A 19,011-nucleotide genomic window follows, 5' to 3' on the forward strand; every position below is an offset into this window, starting at 1 on the left:
ATAAGTTAAGTTCAAATTTTCTTGAAATAAGTAGCAGACTCAGAGTACCAACCCACATAATGCAAGACTATGTACTTAAAAATATTTGGCTTAGAAAAATTGCCTTTATTAACTTTCCATCAGTGCCCCTCAGAGAAGGGTTTCTAAAGCATTCAAAAGACAACACTGCTCCAGTAAGTGCTCCACCCTTTCAGTTGTTCCATTTTACTTTTCTCATCAAATATGTTAACAAGCCTTTAAACCAATGCAGAGACCCTCCTGAAATTTCTTTTTTTTTTATATATGTTGTTTTTTATTTTACTTACACTTCCAGTTTCTGATTATGCTTCAGAGTCAAAAAACCACATGAGGAAAATCAAATTTTAAAGAGAAAGGTGAGGTCATAATCCATAATAATTCTTTCCCTCTTTTAATAGTCATTTACCTACCTGATGGGTTGATATGCTCAATCACCCACCTACTTTTCAAGTTTTACAAGTTTTAATCTTTCCTTTTTCACTAGCAGTTATTCACTTAGTGCAAATGACGCTGCATGCACATCAGTTACCAATATATTGCTTTATTTCTTGGTAGCAAATTAAGGCTTTATAGTGAGATTTGTACAGTACAGGCCAATTTAAACATTAGAAACTTTAAAAACCATGTAGCACTATTCACTCAATTTAACATAGCCAGAAAAGTAGCTTTTTTTTTTTAATAAACAATTAAATGTTACTAGTGAGGCCTTATATTTCATGAGTGCAAATGGCTCAAATTCCCACCATCCTCAGGGTTCAACATTTAAATTCCTTGAGGCCATTTTTAGATAAAGGATAAACAGAGAGTATAGCTGGCTCGGATAAAATATACTGTATTATTTACTGGAGAAGAATCTCTTATTATAGAAATACGGAAAAGAAAACCAAAATTAAATTAACTGTCCAAGGGATGGTATCACTTCATATTGGTCACTGACCAGTAACAGTAGCAATGACAAATTCATTTTCCATGGCCCTCTTTGCTTTAGTATAACCTAATTTATAATTCAGAGCTGATGCCATCTTGTATTAAAAAATCCAAAACTGGAGGAACATACATAAGTGACAGGAATTTTTGCAGAAGTAGGACAAGTTCCCTCCCCAGGGATGTGCCCAAACCATTGCCCTTTTTTTTTTTTTCTGGTGCAACTTAAGAAAGTATTGTTATAAGTATTTCCTCAGCAGTTACGTGTTTTTCTTGAGCATATTGATTTTCACTTCATACCACTGATTTTATTAGTGTTGTCTGGAGATGATGGAACTACTGCTTATGAAAACCAGACACAGTGCTTCCCTTCTTATGAGACACTTACTGCTCTTGAGCTGAGCACATGAATTCACCTGTCAGTCAGGCACAGGGGGCCTGCCTGAAAATATCATCACCCCTCACGTGTCTGGCTTTCAGATCTTTCACAGCATTACATATGAAAATGCAGGGGAACAGCTGCTGGAAAATTGTGAAAAAAGTAACCATGAATCAACCACACACACTGGGGAAGGAGCCAATGAGATGGGGGGCTTCCAAAACACTCCTGCTTATGCAAGAGCAAGAATGACCATGAGAGTACCAGGAGCTCCCAGTGTCACAGGACAACTCTGCTGTTTAATTCCTCATTGAACACAGCTGTATCTCCAGCCTAAGGGAACACATGCAGGCAAAGTCCCAAAAAAAATCTAAATCTAATGTGAATAACACTCCAAGCCCCTCTGTCCCCAGGGGTGTTATCTAACATCAGGCTAATGTCTTTGAAGTCTTGAGATCAGCCATCTATCCTTTGAACTGAAGGCCACAGAAAAGGGTCGGGTTTCCAAGTGTATAAGGCACATACTAACTTCACCTCAAAGCAAGTGCCTGGTTAGCTCAGGGAGCACCCACTGCAGTGGTGCCACAGCTGCTGAAAAGGGACAAAGCCAGACTTTCTGGTGCTGCTCAGCACGGGACTGCCCCGTGCAAGCTGCTCCACAATGCCTCAGAGCCTCTCTGCTGTCCTACAGTACTATCTCAGCTTGTTGCAGAACTACAGCAACTACTCAGGCTGGTTTGGCGGCTTTTCCTTTTGCCAGACCACCAATATCTCATTTGTTCTGCTTCACTCAGGTGAATACATCACTGCTTATCAGAGCCAGAAGGGTGGTACTGCACATGCAGGAGAGGACAGATTTAGAAATGAAGGCAAGTCGTGATGATGTACGAGTGACCTGGAGGTGCACTTTCCAAGAGAATCTATGAATGGGCACAACCTCCAGATTCACTCTGCAGAAGTGCTCAGCAATGGCCAGCAGGTCTTAGTCTGCCTCAAATGAGTAGGTTTAAGAACATTACCCAGTATTTCCTGAGGAGTTACAATGGATGACTACCAGAAAGAAACTACTTGGAGACAAAAGGATGCTTTATCAGCCATATTGGAAAAAGTTGGGGAACACAGACACAATATTGCATAGTCAGTTTCATGAGCACAGCTAGAACTCAGATGTATTTGACACAGCTCAGTAGCATTTCCAAAGGAGGGATTATGTGCTATTTCCTTTGGAGGCAGCTGCTGTAGCCTGGGACAAGATCATGGCTCTTATGGAAATGACACCCCACCGGGGATGCTGAGCACTCACTGCTTTTGCATTAAGGCAGCCTCTCCACAGAGACCCATGGCACCTTAAAACGTGATCATACAAAAAGCAAACAAAACAGTCCTCTAGAAACCCCCCTCACCCATAAGGTACGAGAAGAACTGACTCCCGTGAGCGACAGAAAAGATGGCATTACTGGATATGGGAGCGTGTGCTTACACATCAGTGTTTTTAATACTGCATTGCAATGACAGGTGTGGGGTGTCCCTTCAAAAGAAAGCAGGGTTGGTGTGCTCTATGATACAGCGCTTGCAATGTCGTTTAACAAATCGCAGAGCCTCCACAGACACTTCGCAGTCCTGCACGTTCAACATCTGCAGGTCAAAACAGTTGGCAGCCACAATCTGCAGGCCCTGCCCAGTGATGCTCTCGCAGGATTTCAGGCTCAGGCGCTTTAGGTTGAAGCAGTTGAGGGCCAGAAACTCCAGGCCGGCGTCCGAGAGCAGGGGGCACTTGCCGATGTCGAGCGATTTGAGTTTAGTGCAGTTCTTGGCGAGGTACTCCACGCCGTGGTCCGTGATGCCCTCGCAGCCGCGCGCGTTGAGGTAGCGCAGCTTGCCGCAGTACTTGGCGATGTAGCGCACGCCCACGTCCGTGACGCGGCCGCAGTGCGCGATGCTCAGGTAGCGCAGCCGCGACTCCAGCTTGGCGATCTCGCGCAGGCCGAAGTCGCTGACGAAGCGGCAGTCGCTGACGCTCAGCTCCTTGATGGACGCGCAGTAGATCATCAGGTAGCGCAGGCCCTCGTCGGTGATGCGCACGCAGCGGCGCAGGTACAGGTGCGTCAGCTGCGTGCAGTGCGCCGCTATGGTGTGCAGCCCCTCGTCCTCCAGGACGAAGCAGTCCGTCATGTCCAGGTAGCGGATGGAGATTTGCTTCCCGTGCAAGGGAGACAGCTTGATGGAGGCTTCGCGCGTCAGGCTGATGCACGTCACCTTGGAGCAGCCTGTGGGAAAACACAGCGAGATTCAGCAAGCGGCAAACACAAACCTCACAGCAGGACCAGCAAGGCAAGCGTGGAACGGTGAGCTGGACGTGCTGGAGGTATCCTCACGTTGCAAGAGTGGAATCACCCTGACCGAGGACACTGCTGAAGGCCTAGGCAGATTTTTGCCAGGCTTTTTCTTAGGTTTTGAGTTTCTTTTTTTTTTCCCCCTCAGGCTGGGAGGCTTTTCCCAGGCTGAGACAGCTTCTCAGCTCCAGCTTGAGCCTTCTTTAAGATAATAACTTTTTGATAAACAGAAAAGAATTAACAAACAAAAATTAACACCTGGTGTTAACTGAAAAACAGTTTCCTAATGTACATGACAAAAAATGTTTTCTCCTATTGTCCAATAAACTACTGTCCTGTTTAAAGCCTGCAAACCACTCAATAAATATAGTTGAGTTTTTCAATAAAATGCTTCTTCTGCTTCCCTTGTTTAACAAGTCATTTGTCGTTATTATACTCCATTCCCCACATATAGCGACAACCGACTGCTCTGGTTTGCCCTGCTGAGTCCCACACCAGAGGAAACAATGAACTCCCCTGGAGTCAGTGAGGTTGCTTTGAGACTGTGGGCCCTGGAAAGCAATGGACTGATTTTGTCCATATCCCAAAAGTAAAATGGTGGTCCTGAGTCTATCTGGGGACAGCCTAGGATCTGTTACTGCAATATAAGCCCAGGGACAGTTAGAGAAAAGGATACTACGTGACAAACAATGCAGTTTTTTGATCAATCCCATTGCTGAATCTGCAAACCAACATCAGAGGCTCTTTCACCATCCAAACTCATTACAGAAAACACAACCCTGCTCCCTTTCCCCCCCTCCCCTGCCCCAAGCATTTGGAGAACAGATGTGAATCCAGCCCCAAGCCTGCAATGCGGAAAGGATGGAAAGCTATGGCACAACTGTGTGCATGTAGAAGGGTGGAGATTTGGATAACCTGAGAAAAATGGGGAGAATTGGGAAAAGCCAACACACTAGTAAGGGCATGCAAGGACACAGACAGACAAAGAAAAGGATTGTATCCTATGAGAAAGTCTGGCCACGAATGGAGGTAACTAGACTAGAGGAGAAACTCCAGACCTTGCAAGGAAAGACAAAGAACTAGATTAAAGGGAAAAAACACACACAGACTTTCTCCATTTTTAACCTCCACTCATTGCATACGGGAGTGTGAAAGCTTTTTTTGGAAAGTGTGGTTTCTGCTGCACTGCAAACTGGCAGTCTCAGGCTTCTTAGGGAAATTCTTAAGCTGTGCCAAGTTCAGCTGGGCACTTTGCACCAGCATAGCTAGAAACAGCTGCAGGAAAGGAGAGTCTATCTGTTAGTGATTAAAGCCCAACAGTTTTAGCCATAAATGGCTACTCAGAGAAATTCTGCAGGTTATGCCCAAAGAGATGTCCCCAGGTAGAAATAAAAAGACCTTTTCTGTGTTGCTGGAACACTGGCCAAGCAGTGTGAAGTGACTCATAAAAAGTGATGACCTTAGAGCTCCATGTATCAGAAACCCTGCAGAAATACTGTAGTGTGGAATTAAAGAGTGTGATGATGTACGGAGACTGCCTCAAAAACTTACATGACCCAAAGCTGTACCACTTGATATTAGAGACTGTCATTCAGAGGATTAGTGGAAGGTATGAATATGCTTCAGTTCTTAAAAGCAAAAAGGAAAAAAAAATCACTTCAGATAACCATGTGGACTCTCACAAATGCTGTAAGAAATGTGGGATACGGATTTGAAACACACTGCCACCTGCAACTAGATTTCTGCATTCATCATTTAAATTTATAATAGATCTTTAATTTGGGTTTCAAATTTAGTTGAACAGATACAAAGTTTACCTTAGGCCTCACGCAATTAAATGTGCAAACTGCCCACAAGTCATGCAGAAGCAAGACCTTGAAGTAAACCACTCTGTTCAATAAACATCTTAAAACTGAATAAAAATTTTCTCTTCAGACTGTTTCAGATCCATCTATGCTCTGGAGCAATCTCTGGAAGTACTTTTGTCTTCAGGTAAGTACTATATACATATTCAGTAACACAAAGGATTTAGGGAAGCACTACAATACTAATGGTGTAAAAAATTCACCTCTAGTGTATTCTTGGGAGTAGGTGATACAAAATTCATGAAAGGAGTTTAAGAGATGAAGCTGGCACCTAGGCAGAGTTCTGCTGCACCTGATGTAGCTGCTGCTCTTGCATTTGGTTGAGGAGGTTGCTGGATTAAGAAGTCAGTCTGGATATTTTATATTCTGACTAGAATTCAATTTTAAATCTGGCTCAGTGAGAATGATGCATCCACGAGGTCTAGGAGAACATTCTGTCTGCTGAGAGTCCAAGAAGGTTCAATGACCATAATTAGGAAGTGAATGGGTCAGAAGTCTCACAGCAGGGCTGGAGTCACACACATCAGTTGTGTGATCACTGTTTTGTCAAGCTCAACATTGCCATGTCTAGTTGTAATGTAAATGTAAATTTCTAGTTGAAATGTAAAACGTTTCATAGGAAGTACATTCAAAATGGTTTCACCAGAAAAAAGAGTCCATGCTGATACAGAACTAACTGATTTTTAGGCAAAATGACAGGTTCCTGGGTCCAGAACAATTTTTCTGTCCTAAATAATACAAAATGTAAAAATAAAGCTCTTGTAACAAGATTTTCCATAAAGTAAGTATAACTGATTTCTAAAAGGGAAAAGAAATGTCCAAACAGACCAAAAAACATATTGGCTAGAGTGTTAGACAATAACTTGCTGTCAAGCTCAACCAACTTGTAGCAATATCTCAGACCTGACCACAAAGTGGATTCTGACAGCGACAAAACTTTCATTGTGGAAAGATCCTTAAGTTAATACAAACATCTGGCTTTGACATTAAAGATTTTGGTAATTTTTTGCTGCCAAGTAGCCATCCAAGGGGAAAAAGGATTCAACTAGATGTACAACCGTGGACTGGGGTTTAGTTAACTAGCAACTAGCATCACCCCCCAACACACACCTCCACGTTCTCTTGCTCAGTGTGGAACCAAACCAGTGAAACACTTCAGTCCTCAGAATTCCTTGAGCATGTAGGTGCAAGCCATGTCCTCATAATTACAGAGAGAAGCAGAAGAAAATGGAATCCTCTTTCCAAAACATCTTCCAAAGTTACCCACATCAGAATGAAAAAAGTGGACTCAAAACAAGAACCCGAAGACTGATTATCCTCAATTCATACGGTACATGTAGTGAAAGCTACATTCAAAACCAAATACCCTGACTTCTGAGCATGTTCAAAAGCAAGATTTTTCCCTCACATGCTCCAAATAGAAAGAACAACTTAGGAAAAAAAGAAATTAAAATTGCTTTCTATCTCATTGATGAGACAAAATTGAAGGAAGACAGTTATACTGGAGATGCTTCAATCTGAATGTGTGATTAGCAATCCAGAACTAATGTCAGTGTGTACCAACAGCAAGTAATTAATATACAAGGTCACTGTGAATAGACTCCTGTGGATTTCCATAGACCCCTTACTATCTTGTTTCAGAAAGCAGTCACAAAAAAGATAAAATTCTGATTTATTGATTTTTGTTTTGATACCTTCCATGACATTCTGCCATCCTAGGAATGGGGTGAGAGAGTTGGATAAATCAGCTTAAAAAAATAAAAAGGCAGAGAAAAGAATGCAAAGCAGTGTACACCAGATAGGTAGCCTTGGAAAAAGCATCTGGTACCAGTGACTCGATAGCATCACTTTCTACCCCCTGTTGTTTAATCCCCTGTCTTCATCCTGCTTGTTGCCACTGGTACCTCTGCAATGGCAAATCTGGTTCAGCTGATTTATGATGGCATTAGACTGATAACAGATGAGATCACAAAGTAAATGTTGAGCAGCAAATTTACTTCAGTGCTCTGCTTGGCTGCATCCTTTCCATTAAGCGCCAACCTATTTGCAGAGAGGAAATTCTATGCAGCTGACCTTGGGAAAAAACATCTTGTTTCCCCAAAGCAGGCTTGAAGAAAATTGTCTAAAACATTTCTGCTGATCTAAACAGCTGCAGTGGCAGCTTAAAAAAAAAAAAAAACAAAGAGAAGAAAGAGAAAAAAGTTCAAGCTGGCTAAGTCTTGTTAAAATAGCAATGAAAACAAGGGGACCTTGAAGTTTAGCTAGGGATGACAACTGATTTTAATACCCAGAAAAAAAGCCTAGAACTTATTCTGAGCTCCTCCTCAAGTCACTTACCAGATTACAGATGTATTAATTACCTATATACAATCTACATACATATGTGCGTGCAAAAGATAAAACAAATTCTGCTGAAGTAACTAGGCTTCTCACATGACGTAGCACTGACTGCAGCATGGGCCCTTCTATGGGTGCTTTGTGCAAAAATCTGTAATAACTCCTTGTGCCATTTGAACAGGCAATCTCTGCTAGCTCACCTCCTTTGGAAGAGGCCTGGCCACTCCAGAGGTGCTGCTGGCATTAGGGGCACTGAGATTTTAGTGGTGCCTGTCTCCCAGGTGCTCTGTTAGGAGACAAGCATTCCTACTTTGAAGGACCACACAGAAAGGGTAAGTTACGGAGCGTGACAAACATCAGAAGCATCTGCACTGGACCATTCCCCATTACCTGACACATCCAGGTGTTCCAGGTTTGGGCACAGTGACACGACATCGAAGACTGCCTCGTTGGAGATGTTGTAGCAGCCAGACACCTCCAGCCTCCGCAGCTCCGGACAGCACTGGGCAATGGTGTAGAGTCCTCTGTCCGTGAGCCGCCGGCAGCCACTGACAATGACGGTCTCCAGCATGAGGCACACGTTGGGGGTGTCCTGGCAGAGCCGGCGGGTCAGCACCCGGAGAGCCCTGTCCACGTTGACGGTGTCGCCCGTCAGGCGGATAGTCCTCCAGAGGCGCGGGTCCCAGGCCAGGTTGTACCAGCGGCGGCAGACGCGGGCGCAGCGGCACAGCTGGTTGGTGGGCAGGAAGGAGAAGATCTGCAGCATGGAGTGGTCGGGCAGCCGGTCGATGCTGGCCTGCTCCTTCTGCTGCCTGGAGGCCAGCCGGATGAGAGGGTGCGTGAGACGCGTCGGGGGCGGAGAATGCACCATGGCCACGGTTTCCCCGGTGATGGAGGAGGAGGACGTGGATGAACCTCTGCCATTTTGGAACCCGGGGGAATTCGGTGGAAATATCAACGCTGGACTGGGTGTGCTGAGCGTGCGCATGCTCAGGTCGGAATCTGGAAGACAGAACACACAGTTTCAATGAGCACTGAACAGACACAGAGCTCAGCACAGCACCCTGCCAGCCCATTTGCTCATGCCAATTTGCTAATGATGGACTTTGGGGCTGGTTGGGGGTCAGGCAGTCACTTCTACCAGTTAGAGTGAGAAAACGTATTTCAAAAGCCATTTGAGGAAAGGAGATAATGGAGTCCTGAGTCCTGAAGAGGAAACAGCTATGGAAGGACCTTTTAAAATCCAAGGATTTTAATTCTTTCTACTCTTAATTAAACACTGTAAGGAATTACTATGTTTGAGCCACAGGGTCCTTTTTGTCAGTAAGTGTCCATAACCTTGGCACAGCTGTGAGCTCTTAGGGGCAGAGAGTGCTGTGGTCCTTCAACTCTCAGCTCCTTCAGCCATTCAGCAGGAGGCCAAAAAAGAGCTCACAGGGGAAATGCTGCTTCCTTCACCAGATCTGGGCAGACGGGAAAAGCTCAACTCCATACACTTATTTTCAATGTGTCATCAAATAAGTTAATTTTTCAGTCATGCAAACTGAAGTTCAGAAGTTCAGCCAAGAGCCCAGTGGCTAGTTCTTAATGTGCACACAGAAAACACTCATTTCCAATGCTCTAAAGCGAACTTCAGTTGGATTGTGGGAAAAACAAAACAAAACAGAAAATAACTGATGAAGAAACAGCATGCCTGGAAACTTGTTGGAGAATTGTTATACAATATTTATTATTGCTAGGGCTATTTGTCGCACTAGAAGCAGTCAACTCAACTCCCCTCCCCATAACAATTTGCTACTTCTTTACCTTCTTTAGATTATTTTAGTGGCAAAAATCAGGCACAAAAATGGAGATATTTTGCTACTAAGAAAGGTTACCTTTGCTGTAAGATTATTGCTGTTTTCCCTGTGTGCTGACATTGCCTACAAGTAATTTCCACTCCTGCTCCCAGTTCCTCCAACCAAACCAAGTAAAAGACTGGAAGATAACTAAGATACAACTTTGATAGTCAAGCAAATGTCACAGGCAATACATTTAGAGACTCTGAGGGTATTTTAGCAGTAAGCTACACAAGATATATCCAGTGTATGAGAGATGATGCTGCTGCTGAGCACACTCCCTCCACCTCAGTACTGATCTCAACAGAAATTCTTTAAAAAGGAAAGCACCACCCAGCAATTAATACAGCAACCACAATTTAGTGACTAGTAGAATAAGAAGCTTCACAGACAGACAATGTTTTTAGAGGAACCAAGCTTTTCTCCACATCACATCTTCCACTGTCACATCTATGTTCAGACCTTTCAGGGAAGTGTAGAAAGGCAGCCCCTTAAGTAACACAGACTATGCAGCTGTGTGACTGGCAGCACAGGTAAGGGCTAAGCAAGATACAGCCAGAAATGCACTCAACAAACATGTCCACACCTGGATTTGGGCAGAGTGTTTTAATTAAGTACATTTTTGGTGAATTTGATTGTTACACATAACTTCCCTGCCAAGCTTTTACTTAGCCCAACACAGGCTGATCTCACTACCTACAACAACAGCAACCACAGGCCTGTATTCTCACAGTGTGTCTGCAAGGGAAAGAGGCACAAATATTTAGCTGAAGAACCCAAGACACTAAGTCCAACAACTTGCTCAAGATCACCTAGTTGAGTTGCAGAGAGATCAAAATCATCTCACACAATAGAGGAAAAACCTATACTACCAAGCTCCATCCCTCTTCCTCTCCTGCATCTTGTTTTACTTAGAAATTCACTGTTTCAGCAAATGAAAGGAAAGAACATTTTGCCCAAGGGTTCTGAGTCCATGCTATAGTGATGTGGTCCGATCACAGGGATTTGTGTATTTATGAGTAAGAACAGTATCTTCATGCTGAGTGGGTTTTGCAGACACCCTGCTCCCTTTGAGACCTCCTGATACCCCTCTGGCAGCTATTGCACGTAATTGCATCGAGGACTGTTATTTGGTAAGCATCTGGTATATGCTGGTATTTTAAAAATGAGATTTACAGCTGGAGAGAAAAACCAACCAGCAGCAGCCAGGCTCCTGCAGACAAGCACTGACTCCACAGGCCTCTTATGCAACAGTCTCCAAGATTAACTTTTGCAAGAATTTACCATATGTTTGACCTCTCTCACATTATCACCAAAACCAGTGACAGTGCCTGGAGATAAACATGTGCAGAATATGTGGCAAAGCCCTTACTTCTTGTTCCTTTTTTAGAGATTTTAATACAAGAATGTTCCTAATATAAAAGTATATATACTTTTTTTTTTTTTCAAGTGCTGGATGTATCTTCTGCTATTACATGTATTTGATATTGTCAATTCCTTTCTTTTTACTTTTTCATTTGCTTTGAGCCTTTTCCTTGGTTGATTGTTGGTTGCTTGTTTTACACAAACCAGAACAAAAAGGAAAACAAAATTGTATAAATAAAAAAAACATAGAACAAATGCTTGCTTCTATTAAAAAAATAGAATTAAATCAAAAGCAAAAAGTTTAAATTATTAAAATGTGCTTTAAACAATTTTTGGTGCTGTGGGAATGAGTACCTTCTGTAAGACAACATATTTGGAAAACACAGATTTTTAGTCAGTTATCGTTAAAAACACCTTAAAATTTCTGTAGGCCTACAGTCTTGATTAGTTTCCATTTCTACTTAAGCATAAAAAAGCTTTTCATACTTGATGATTCTCCCCCTCCTCCCCTGGTGAGCAATGCTCCAAGCTAATACGGATAATCTCCACTGCTTTTGGACCAGGAGTGGCATTCCTTCATCACTCCTGGGCACTGTGAATAATCCATACCTTAGACATTCTGGGTGCATAATGAATTACTAATATGTGTTTTTTAACTCAGACATTGAGCTAAAAACAGGCCTGACCTTCTGTTTTATGTGTATGCTCCGTGCTTTTTGCTCTCCTAATTCTCTCATTAGTATAGTAGTTCCAGATGTGCATCCTGTATTTCCTTTCCCTTCAGTCCTGAAGGTGCATCGTGTGAAACTTGCTCCCTCCATCCTGGGGGCATACACTTCCAGACAGACACATACACATGCACCCTGTTGTCCCCACCAGAAAGCATTGTGGAAAAAGACCATAGTGTTGTCATTGTGTTTAAAAAAGGGAGTTGGGAGCACATTACTGCTCTGCTGAGCCCATAATGCAACATGTTCTCAGACAGGAATTTTGCTGGTAGCTCAGCTGAACTTCACACAGAGGTATTCCTGCTTACTGTTTGCTGTACACCCCTAAGGGTAAACGAAAAAATAAAAATATAGCAGGTGAGTCCAGGAGCCTTATTGCCAGGAAAAACTTGGAAAGCTTTTTGCTAGCATTTAAAACTTCAGCAAAACACTTGGTCTACTGTACATTTTCCAGACTTTTCTAATGTTGTTGGGAGGGGCTTCCTATAGCACTATCTCAATCTCTAGGAGTTTCCTTCAAATTTTGTTCTTCACCATTTAATGAATGCTAGCCAACAGGCTGGGCAGTCTGAGAAAGAGCAACTTAATGACAGTGCAACTGTAATAAACACAGCCCCGCAAATACAAATGAAGTTGCTGATTACAGTTCTCAATACACATCTTGGTACACATGCATGCCCTATACAATCATTTCTCTTGTAGACTCAATTGTTTACAAGTCTGAAATGCAACTTTAATTTTGGTGATCCTAAAAAGTAAAAGTAAATTAGAAAGTAGTCCTGCACTTCCCTCCCTACAGCCTCTTTTGCCCCTTTGCCTCCAATTTTCTGTCCAAGATGGCTTTTATTAAAGCTTTGATCAAACTCTGAAAGTTGTTTGCTCATGTAAGAGAAAAATTCTTAACAATCTTTAAAGAAATCCCAAAAGATGAGTGCCAGAAACAGAACCATAAAAGCTGACACAGAGGGAGAAAATGCACTAGAGGGAGTTTTCTTATTCCACTAGGAATCTGATTTATTTCAAAGGATTCTTTCTCCCCAGTTTGTTTCCCAATTAATACATACATCTGGGAACAAAAAACTTTTAAATATATAAGATTTAAGCCAAGATCTAGTCTCCATTCCTTCTGGCATCGACAATCACGTGCAGTCTCTGATTTCAGAACCAGAGAGAGAAAACAAAGTTGTATTTTCATTGCTCCAGCAATGCACACTAACACGGGACACTCGATGTCCAGATCCCAGCATGGACTTTTTGAGATTGAACCATTTTCCATGCTTAAGGCATGACTCCATTCATACCTTCCACTATGGCATTGTGAATGAGTCTCTTTTGAAATGAATACTATACTGAACTCCTCAAGCTAACAAAATGAAAATGAAAATTTTGCCAATATCAATCAAACTTCAGATTTTTATCTGACAACTGAAAAGGATCCTCTGTGTTGACCTCCCATCACAACTGACGTTTTCAGCAAAACTAAGACAAGAAATAAAGCAAACTGTGTTCAAGCTCTGAAGAAGACAGTATAGCTGAGAAAAATAAAAAGCAATTTTCATTTCTGTAAACATTATCTGCAGTGTAATGTGCACAAGAAGCATTTACACAGAGTGCCAAAACCTCACTGACTTAGCATCTCTTCAATAAGTGCTGTTGGATATGACATATTTTATTAAGTGTAGTGTGGGTATAGACTTCACATTTTTACCACAATACCATCAACCTCAGGCATGCCAAGTAAGTACTCCTTTTACAGAGACTGGGGAAAATGGGACCTTAATGGTTGTAGCAGCTACAATCAACAGTGCAAAGGGGAGCAGACACTTCTGCAGGGAATACAATGTGGGCTGATTCAAAGAGAGACTTGTGAATTTGACAGACAGATTTCAAACATTGCTGTGTGTCCTTAGATGAGAGTAGGAAAAGGAGTTAGCTAGGACAGCAGGCTTCAACACAGTCATTTTCTTTCCAAGCCCTGGGTATGGACAGAGTTCTACAAGTGGTGATACCTACCAAAAAAAAAAAAAAAAAGTGTCTTCCACATGGCAAACATCCTCAGGCATTTCTTTCAGGATAAGTTATCCTGCTGACCTTGGCTCCTCCCAATCCCAGGAGGCTGGGAGGAACGGAGAGTCTGAGATAGCAAAGAAGCAGCTGGAACAAAACTCACATGCAAACTTGTATGGGGCTGTAGCAGTCAAGAATGCCAGAAGAAAAGGGCTGCCCAGTGGGGATACCTACACAATTTTGCAGCCTTTTACAACGAAGAACATACAGAATAAGTTGGATGAGCTCTCTCATCTCTCTCTAAGAACACTAAGTACATCTAAACCATCTCAGATGTGCACGTTTGCCCTGTTTTTAACTGCTAGGGTCAGCTATTACTCAGCTCACTGAGATGCCTATTCCAGTGTTCACACTGCATCAAGTATCTAAGCTTTTCTTCTTATTTGGATCATATAAGAAGCTGTTTCTTGCCCCTCTCCTTGTGCTTGTAAAGAATGAGAGGTCTTCACTCTCCCTGTAAGGATTTCTTACGTGCATTTTCCTTTCTTTTTATTAGTCATGTTAGTAATAGTCCATGTTTCTTCTATCTTTTCCTTTACCCTTTCTCCTATCTGTGTATTTTTCTCTTAATGCTCTGAACTGAGCACCATGCACCACCCAACCTCATCAGCAGTGGTGAAAGTGGAGTCCTTTGCACCCATATTTCATGAAAAACACATTTTCAACCTTCCAGATTTCAACAGTCTGAGAAGGCTGATGTATTTTCACTATATGACTCAAGATATTTCTGGGATTCCCCATGTGCCATGCAGCACCTAGACATTTATTTTCCTCATCTGTGTTTATAGAATCCATTCATCTTCCCTACACCTGTCTCCTTAGAGAATGTTATGCTTTCTCTCTCCTTAATCTACTTTTCCAAGAATATTATGAGTCCTGAGAAACTCTCTCAAAGTGTGTTAGTTTTTAGTTCTCCAAATACCTTGCAGCCACAGGGCCATAAATTTTAACCCATTTCTCTAGATATTGGTAATTTTGTTTTTTCTCAATTCAATTGAAAAAGATGGTTCCTAGAAAGCAATGGAAAGTCTGGCAACCAGCTAACAAATATTATAAGGCATTGCAGATGAGACCAGCTCAGCTGGTCAGAGCATGGTGCTGCTAACACCAAGGTTGGGGGTTTAATCCCTCTATGGGCCATTAACTCCAGAGCTGGACTCAATGGTCCTTGTGGGTCCCTTCCAAATCAGCATATTCTATGATTTCTAAAGGGTTCTTCCTGAAGCATCATCACAAGCTGACAGATACTCAGAATGATAACTACACAAAATACTATTCCCCTTCAGTGCCCACCTTACCTTATCATGATTTTGTTTACTCCATATTTCAGCAGCTTGTTTCCAACACACACATGCAAAAGTCCAAATAAACCTGAGATGTCTTACAGCTACTGCTTCCCTCTCACCAGACAATTTATTTTTGCCAAAACAGAAAATTACATGGAAAACTGAGGTCAAGGGAACAAAAACACTTTGGCAAAAGTGAAAACTAATTTTTTTATCCTCTGAGATCTTGCCAGTCATGCAATTCTCATTTCAAGAGCAAAGACTTGTGGCAGAGCTCGATTTGTCAGTGTAAGGATAAGCAACCTTGGAGCTTGCACAGTAATCACATCCACATGGTCTTGGACGGAACAGTGCCCCAGAACTTCAAATAACCTTTTATGGTTTATAAAAACCTCCTTTAGAATGTAACTAGAAACTGTATCTATTGTGTAAGACTAGAGGCATTGTGGAAGAGGGATATGTTAACTAAAATCTGTAACCATTTCACAGTTGTTTCTGTGTGGCACTTTACACCTTGGATTATACTGGTGCAACGTCCCTGATGTTGAGCTCTGGTTTTCTTTGCCTAGAAACTTCTCTACGTACATTTGGAGACCTGATTTTGCATTCCTGGTATACTCACAATAGATGCCTAAAGTCAAAGAGCATTGCAAGTGAAGTAATCATTATAGTTTTATTAGGCAAATAATTCTTCCTTACAACGTATTTATGGAAAGCTGGGAACTAATTTCCCCCCTACTGATTTTGTCCCCTGCCACTTGGCAGGAATTCATTTTATCCCCATAGTTTTTAATGAAGCTAAAAATACAAATACTGAGGGGGAGGAAAAGTAAAAAAAGTAAGTCACTATTAATTTAGGAAGTCAAAGCATCTTAATTTAGCCTTCAGTACCACTGATGCATATCAGAGCACATGAGCTCTGAGAAAACTGTTTCACAGTCTATCATTGCAGGAATTACAGAGATGGATTGGAAGGTGCATTTTTCCATGTTCAGTAAATACATGTCCCAAAACGAATTCCACACATGCTTAAGTACAAGCTCTGCTTAAATCCTTCAGGTCAGATGCTCTCCCAACTTTTTATGGTATGCCAGGGAGCTCCTCCAGCTGAGCTAGTTTATATTTACATTAGCAGGGAGTGCAGCCCAGAAAGAGGAGTTCTGTGGAGCAAAACTAATACTGCTGAAACTGCAACATCCACAGGTCTGGGAAGTGGGTGTTATTTTTTTGCCAATATTTAATTTAATCCCCAGCCCTGAATGCTCAGTAAAGGTTGCTTTTGGTGCTTTAGGTGTTCACCAGAACTTTTTTTTTTTTTTTTTTTTTTTTGCTTTAGTTTTGTCTGAGTGTAACTGGGTTCGTATACCTTGTGGTGGTTACTAAAACAGAGTAAGAAGGAGAGGTATTTCAAATGAGCTTTGGACATGAACAAAAATGCTAATGCAGATAAACCCACTGGTCAGAAGAAGCCCCTATATACCTCTCCAAATAATGAATTATCATTTCCCAACCTATTCCATACCACTTTGAGGAGAGGCATCCTGTGCCCTGCTAGATTTTCAGGGCTGGATTATCAATGGACCAGACACATTGCATTTTATCATCCCTCATTTTCAGGATATCACACCTATGGGGATCTATGCTGCTTAATGCCCTGCTCTGAAATGTGCAAACCAAGTGTGGTTAAAATGAAAATAATAATTTTACAAGATGCTTATAAATAAGCATCTTCAACATACCTCTTTATAAAGGTTTAAATAAGACAACAAAAAGATAGGAATATCACTTAATTTCAAGTCATACTAAAAATCCTGCCATCATCTCTCTCTCTTCTCCTAATAAGTTTGACAGCCTTAAGCAACCCAGGAACACCATCCTGGTGAATACAAAACCCCTTCCCAATTTATCCAGAGAATCACTTGTTCCAGTAAAACAGGCTTACAGCTATAACCTGCCTTTTCTTTGAGTTTCTCTAACATGCTCCAAGGTCAATATTTTGTCAGGTAAAACATTTTTCCACCTGACTGGACAACGTCTACATTACTGTTTTCTGACTTTTAAATCTATTGTTCTTCATTTTTCATTTAATACCAAATTTACATAAATATAGAGAAGATGAGTGCACACTGCTTGATAGTGGCTCTCAAGCTACACATACATGGCCAGAACCAGTCACTTAGAATATCACTGAGATGGGACAAATAAATCCTACTCTGTCTTTGATTGATAAATATTCAGTTTGTGTTGCAAATGTATCTTTGCAATTTATGTAGAAAACTGGAACAACTGCTTAATGGCTCCTGACTTCAAAATGCAGAAATCCAGTCAGCTGTTCCAGACAATTGTAGCTGTTCCACTATTTCACCTTTCCAAAATGTGAGAATTTGGAATACAATATGTATGAGTTTGCATTATTACAAAACTTCAAGACGAGTTTGTGGAATAAATTTATGGAAGAGAAATATTTTCAAAATCCCCAGTTCACGTGGATCAAAACCACGGGAACCTTCAGAACTCTAAAGTGTAGCTCTGGTAGATGTGCGTGACTCTAAACAGAAAATAATATACAAAGCAGAGGGATGTTTGCCTCTGAGAAAAGCTGACAGTATAATCACTTTGTTGTGTAATCAAGAGGACTTGCATCCAGTGGGTAGCAAGCGCTGCAGCAGACAAATAATTCCCCCAAGAACGGCTGTTTCCAGCATATTTGCCATAAACAAATTATTTGTGTAAAAGAACATTGTTTTTCATAATCAACTGTTGGCATTTTAAAAGCATGCAGCTCTCAGAAATTACTGACTTTCAAATTAACAGGGGATCCAGGATTTGACCTTCAAAACTGGAGAAACAAATGGTAAGCAGTATGCTAAACAGAAGAATAAACAGTAATGAGAGATTTAAAACCATAAAATTGTGCTTCTCTCCTATTACTCAAGTTTAGATCACAGAATGCTTATGGGTTGAAAGGGACCATAAAGATCATCTAGATTCATTCCTCCTGCTGTGGGAGGGACAACTGCTATTAGAACAGTTTGCCATCCAAACTGGCTTTGAACATTTCCAGGGATGGGACATCTACAACTTCTCTGGGCAACCTGTTCCATTGCCACATTATCCTCACAGTAAAGAATTCCTTCCATATATGTAATCTAAACCTACTCTGTTTTCACTTTGAAGCCATTTCCCCTGTCTCTCTTATATGCTCTTATACATACTTTCTCTCCATGTGCTAATAATGCATTAAATCAGTATAATTTAGAATAGTACAAAATAAATCCGTCCGAAAATAAATTTAGGCTTTGAAAACACAATCTTTGCAGATAATTTGGAAAAGATAAACCTGCAAATTACAGGACAGAGTTGTACACAGCACAAGAAGAGGTCTTTAGATTAAAAATAAGAAAGTATAATAAAAAAAAAACCCGATTGGTAAAGCCAATCCCAACTCAGCTTGTTTCAATCCAGCTTGTTATGGATTATCCATGAGATACCTGCAAGTGCCCACCTGGTGTCCCAGCTGTCAGGTGTCACATCAGTAGACACATCCCCCTACCTGCTAAACTATCAGTGAGTGATAATGAAACAGCAACAAAAAATACTGCTGACAAGAGAACATAACCTTCATCTAAAAAAACTACTTAATAAGTCCCCATGTGACTGCCCACTCCAGGGTGAGTTTGGTGAGCTCTTTTCAGTCCCCCCAGGAGAATTTCACTGAGGCAGTATCAGTTTTCCTGATTTTACAACTGGGATGTGTTTACTCCCAGGATGATGCTTTTGCATACCAGGAGCCCTGACTGCATCCATCTGTAAGATGCCCTTGGATTAGAGAAAATCAGGAGAACTCTGCAAAGTGTAACCAAAGGCTGAC

General features: G+C 41.5%; 1 protein-coding gene across 3 annotated transcripts in view; it reads right to left on the reverse strand.

The window, feature by feature from the left end:
* Positions 1–595: 595 nt before the first annotated feature.
* FBXL7 (F-box and leucine rich repeat protein 7) overlaps positions 596–19,011 on the reverse strand; it is a 188,979-nt gene continuing 170,563 nt past the window's right edge. For all 3 annotated transcript variants that reach the window (XM_079300275.1, XM_079300273.1, XM_079300274.1), the window contains 2 exons: positions 8,247–8,858; positions 596–3,588 (listed from right to left, as the gene is read on the reverse strand). In XM_079300275.1, coding sequence (XP_079156401.1) covers positions 2,852–3,588; positions 8,247–8,844 — 1,335 coding nt within the window. In that variant the 5' untranslated portion in view covers positions 8,845–8,858 and the 3' untranslated portion in view covers positions 596–2,851. The remainder of the gene's footprint in view (positions 3,589–8,246; positions 8,859–19,011) is intronic.

This window comes from Erithacus rubecula, assembly GCF_903797595.1.
Source record: "Erithacus rubecula genome assembly, chromosome: 3".
Lineage (NCBI taxonomy): Eukaryota > Metazoa > Chordata > Aves > Passeriformes > Muscicapidae > Erithacus > Erithacus rubecula.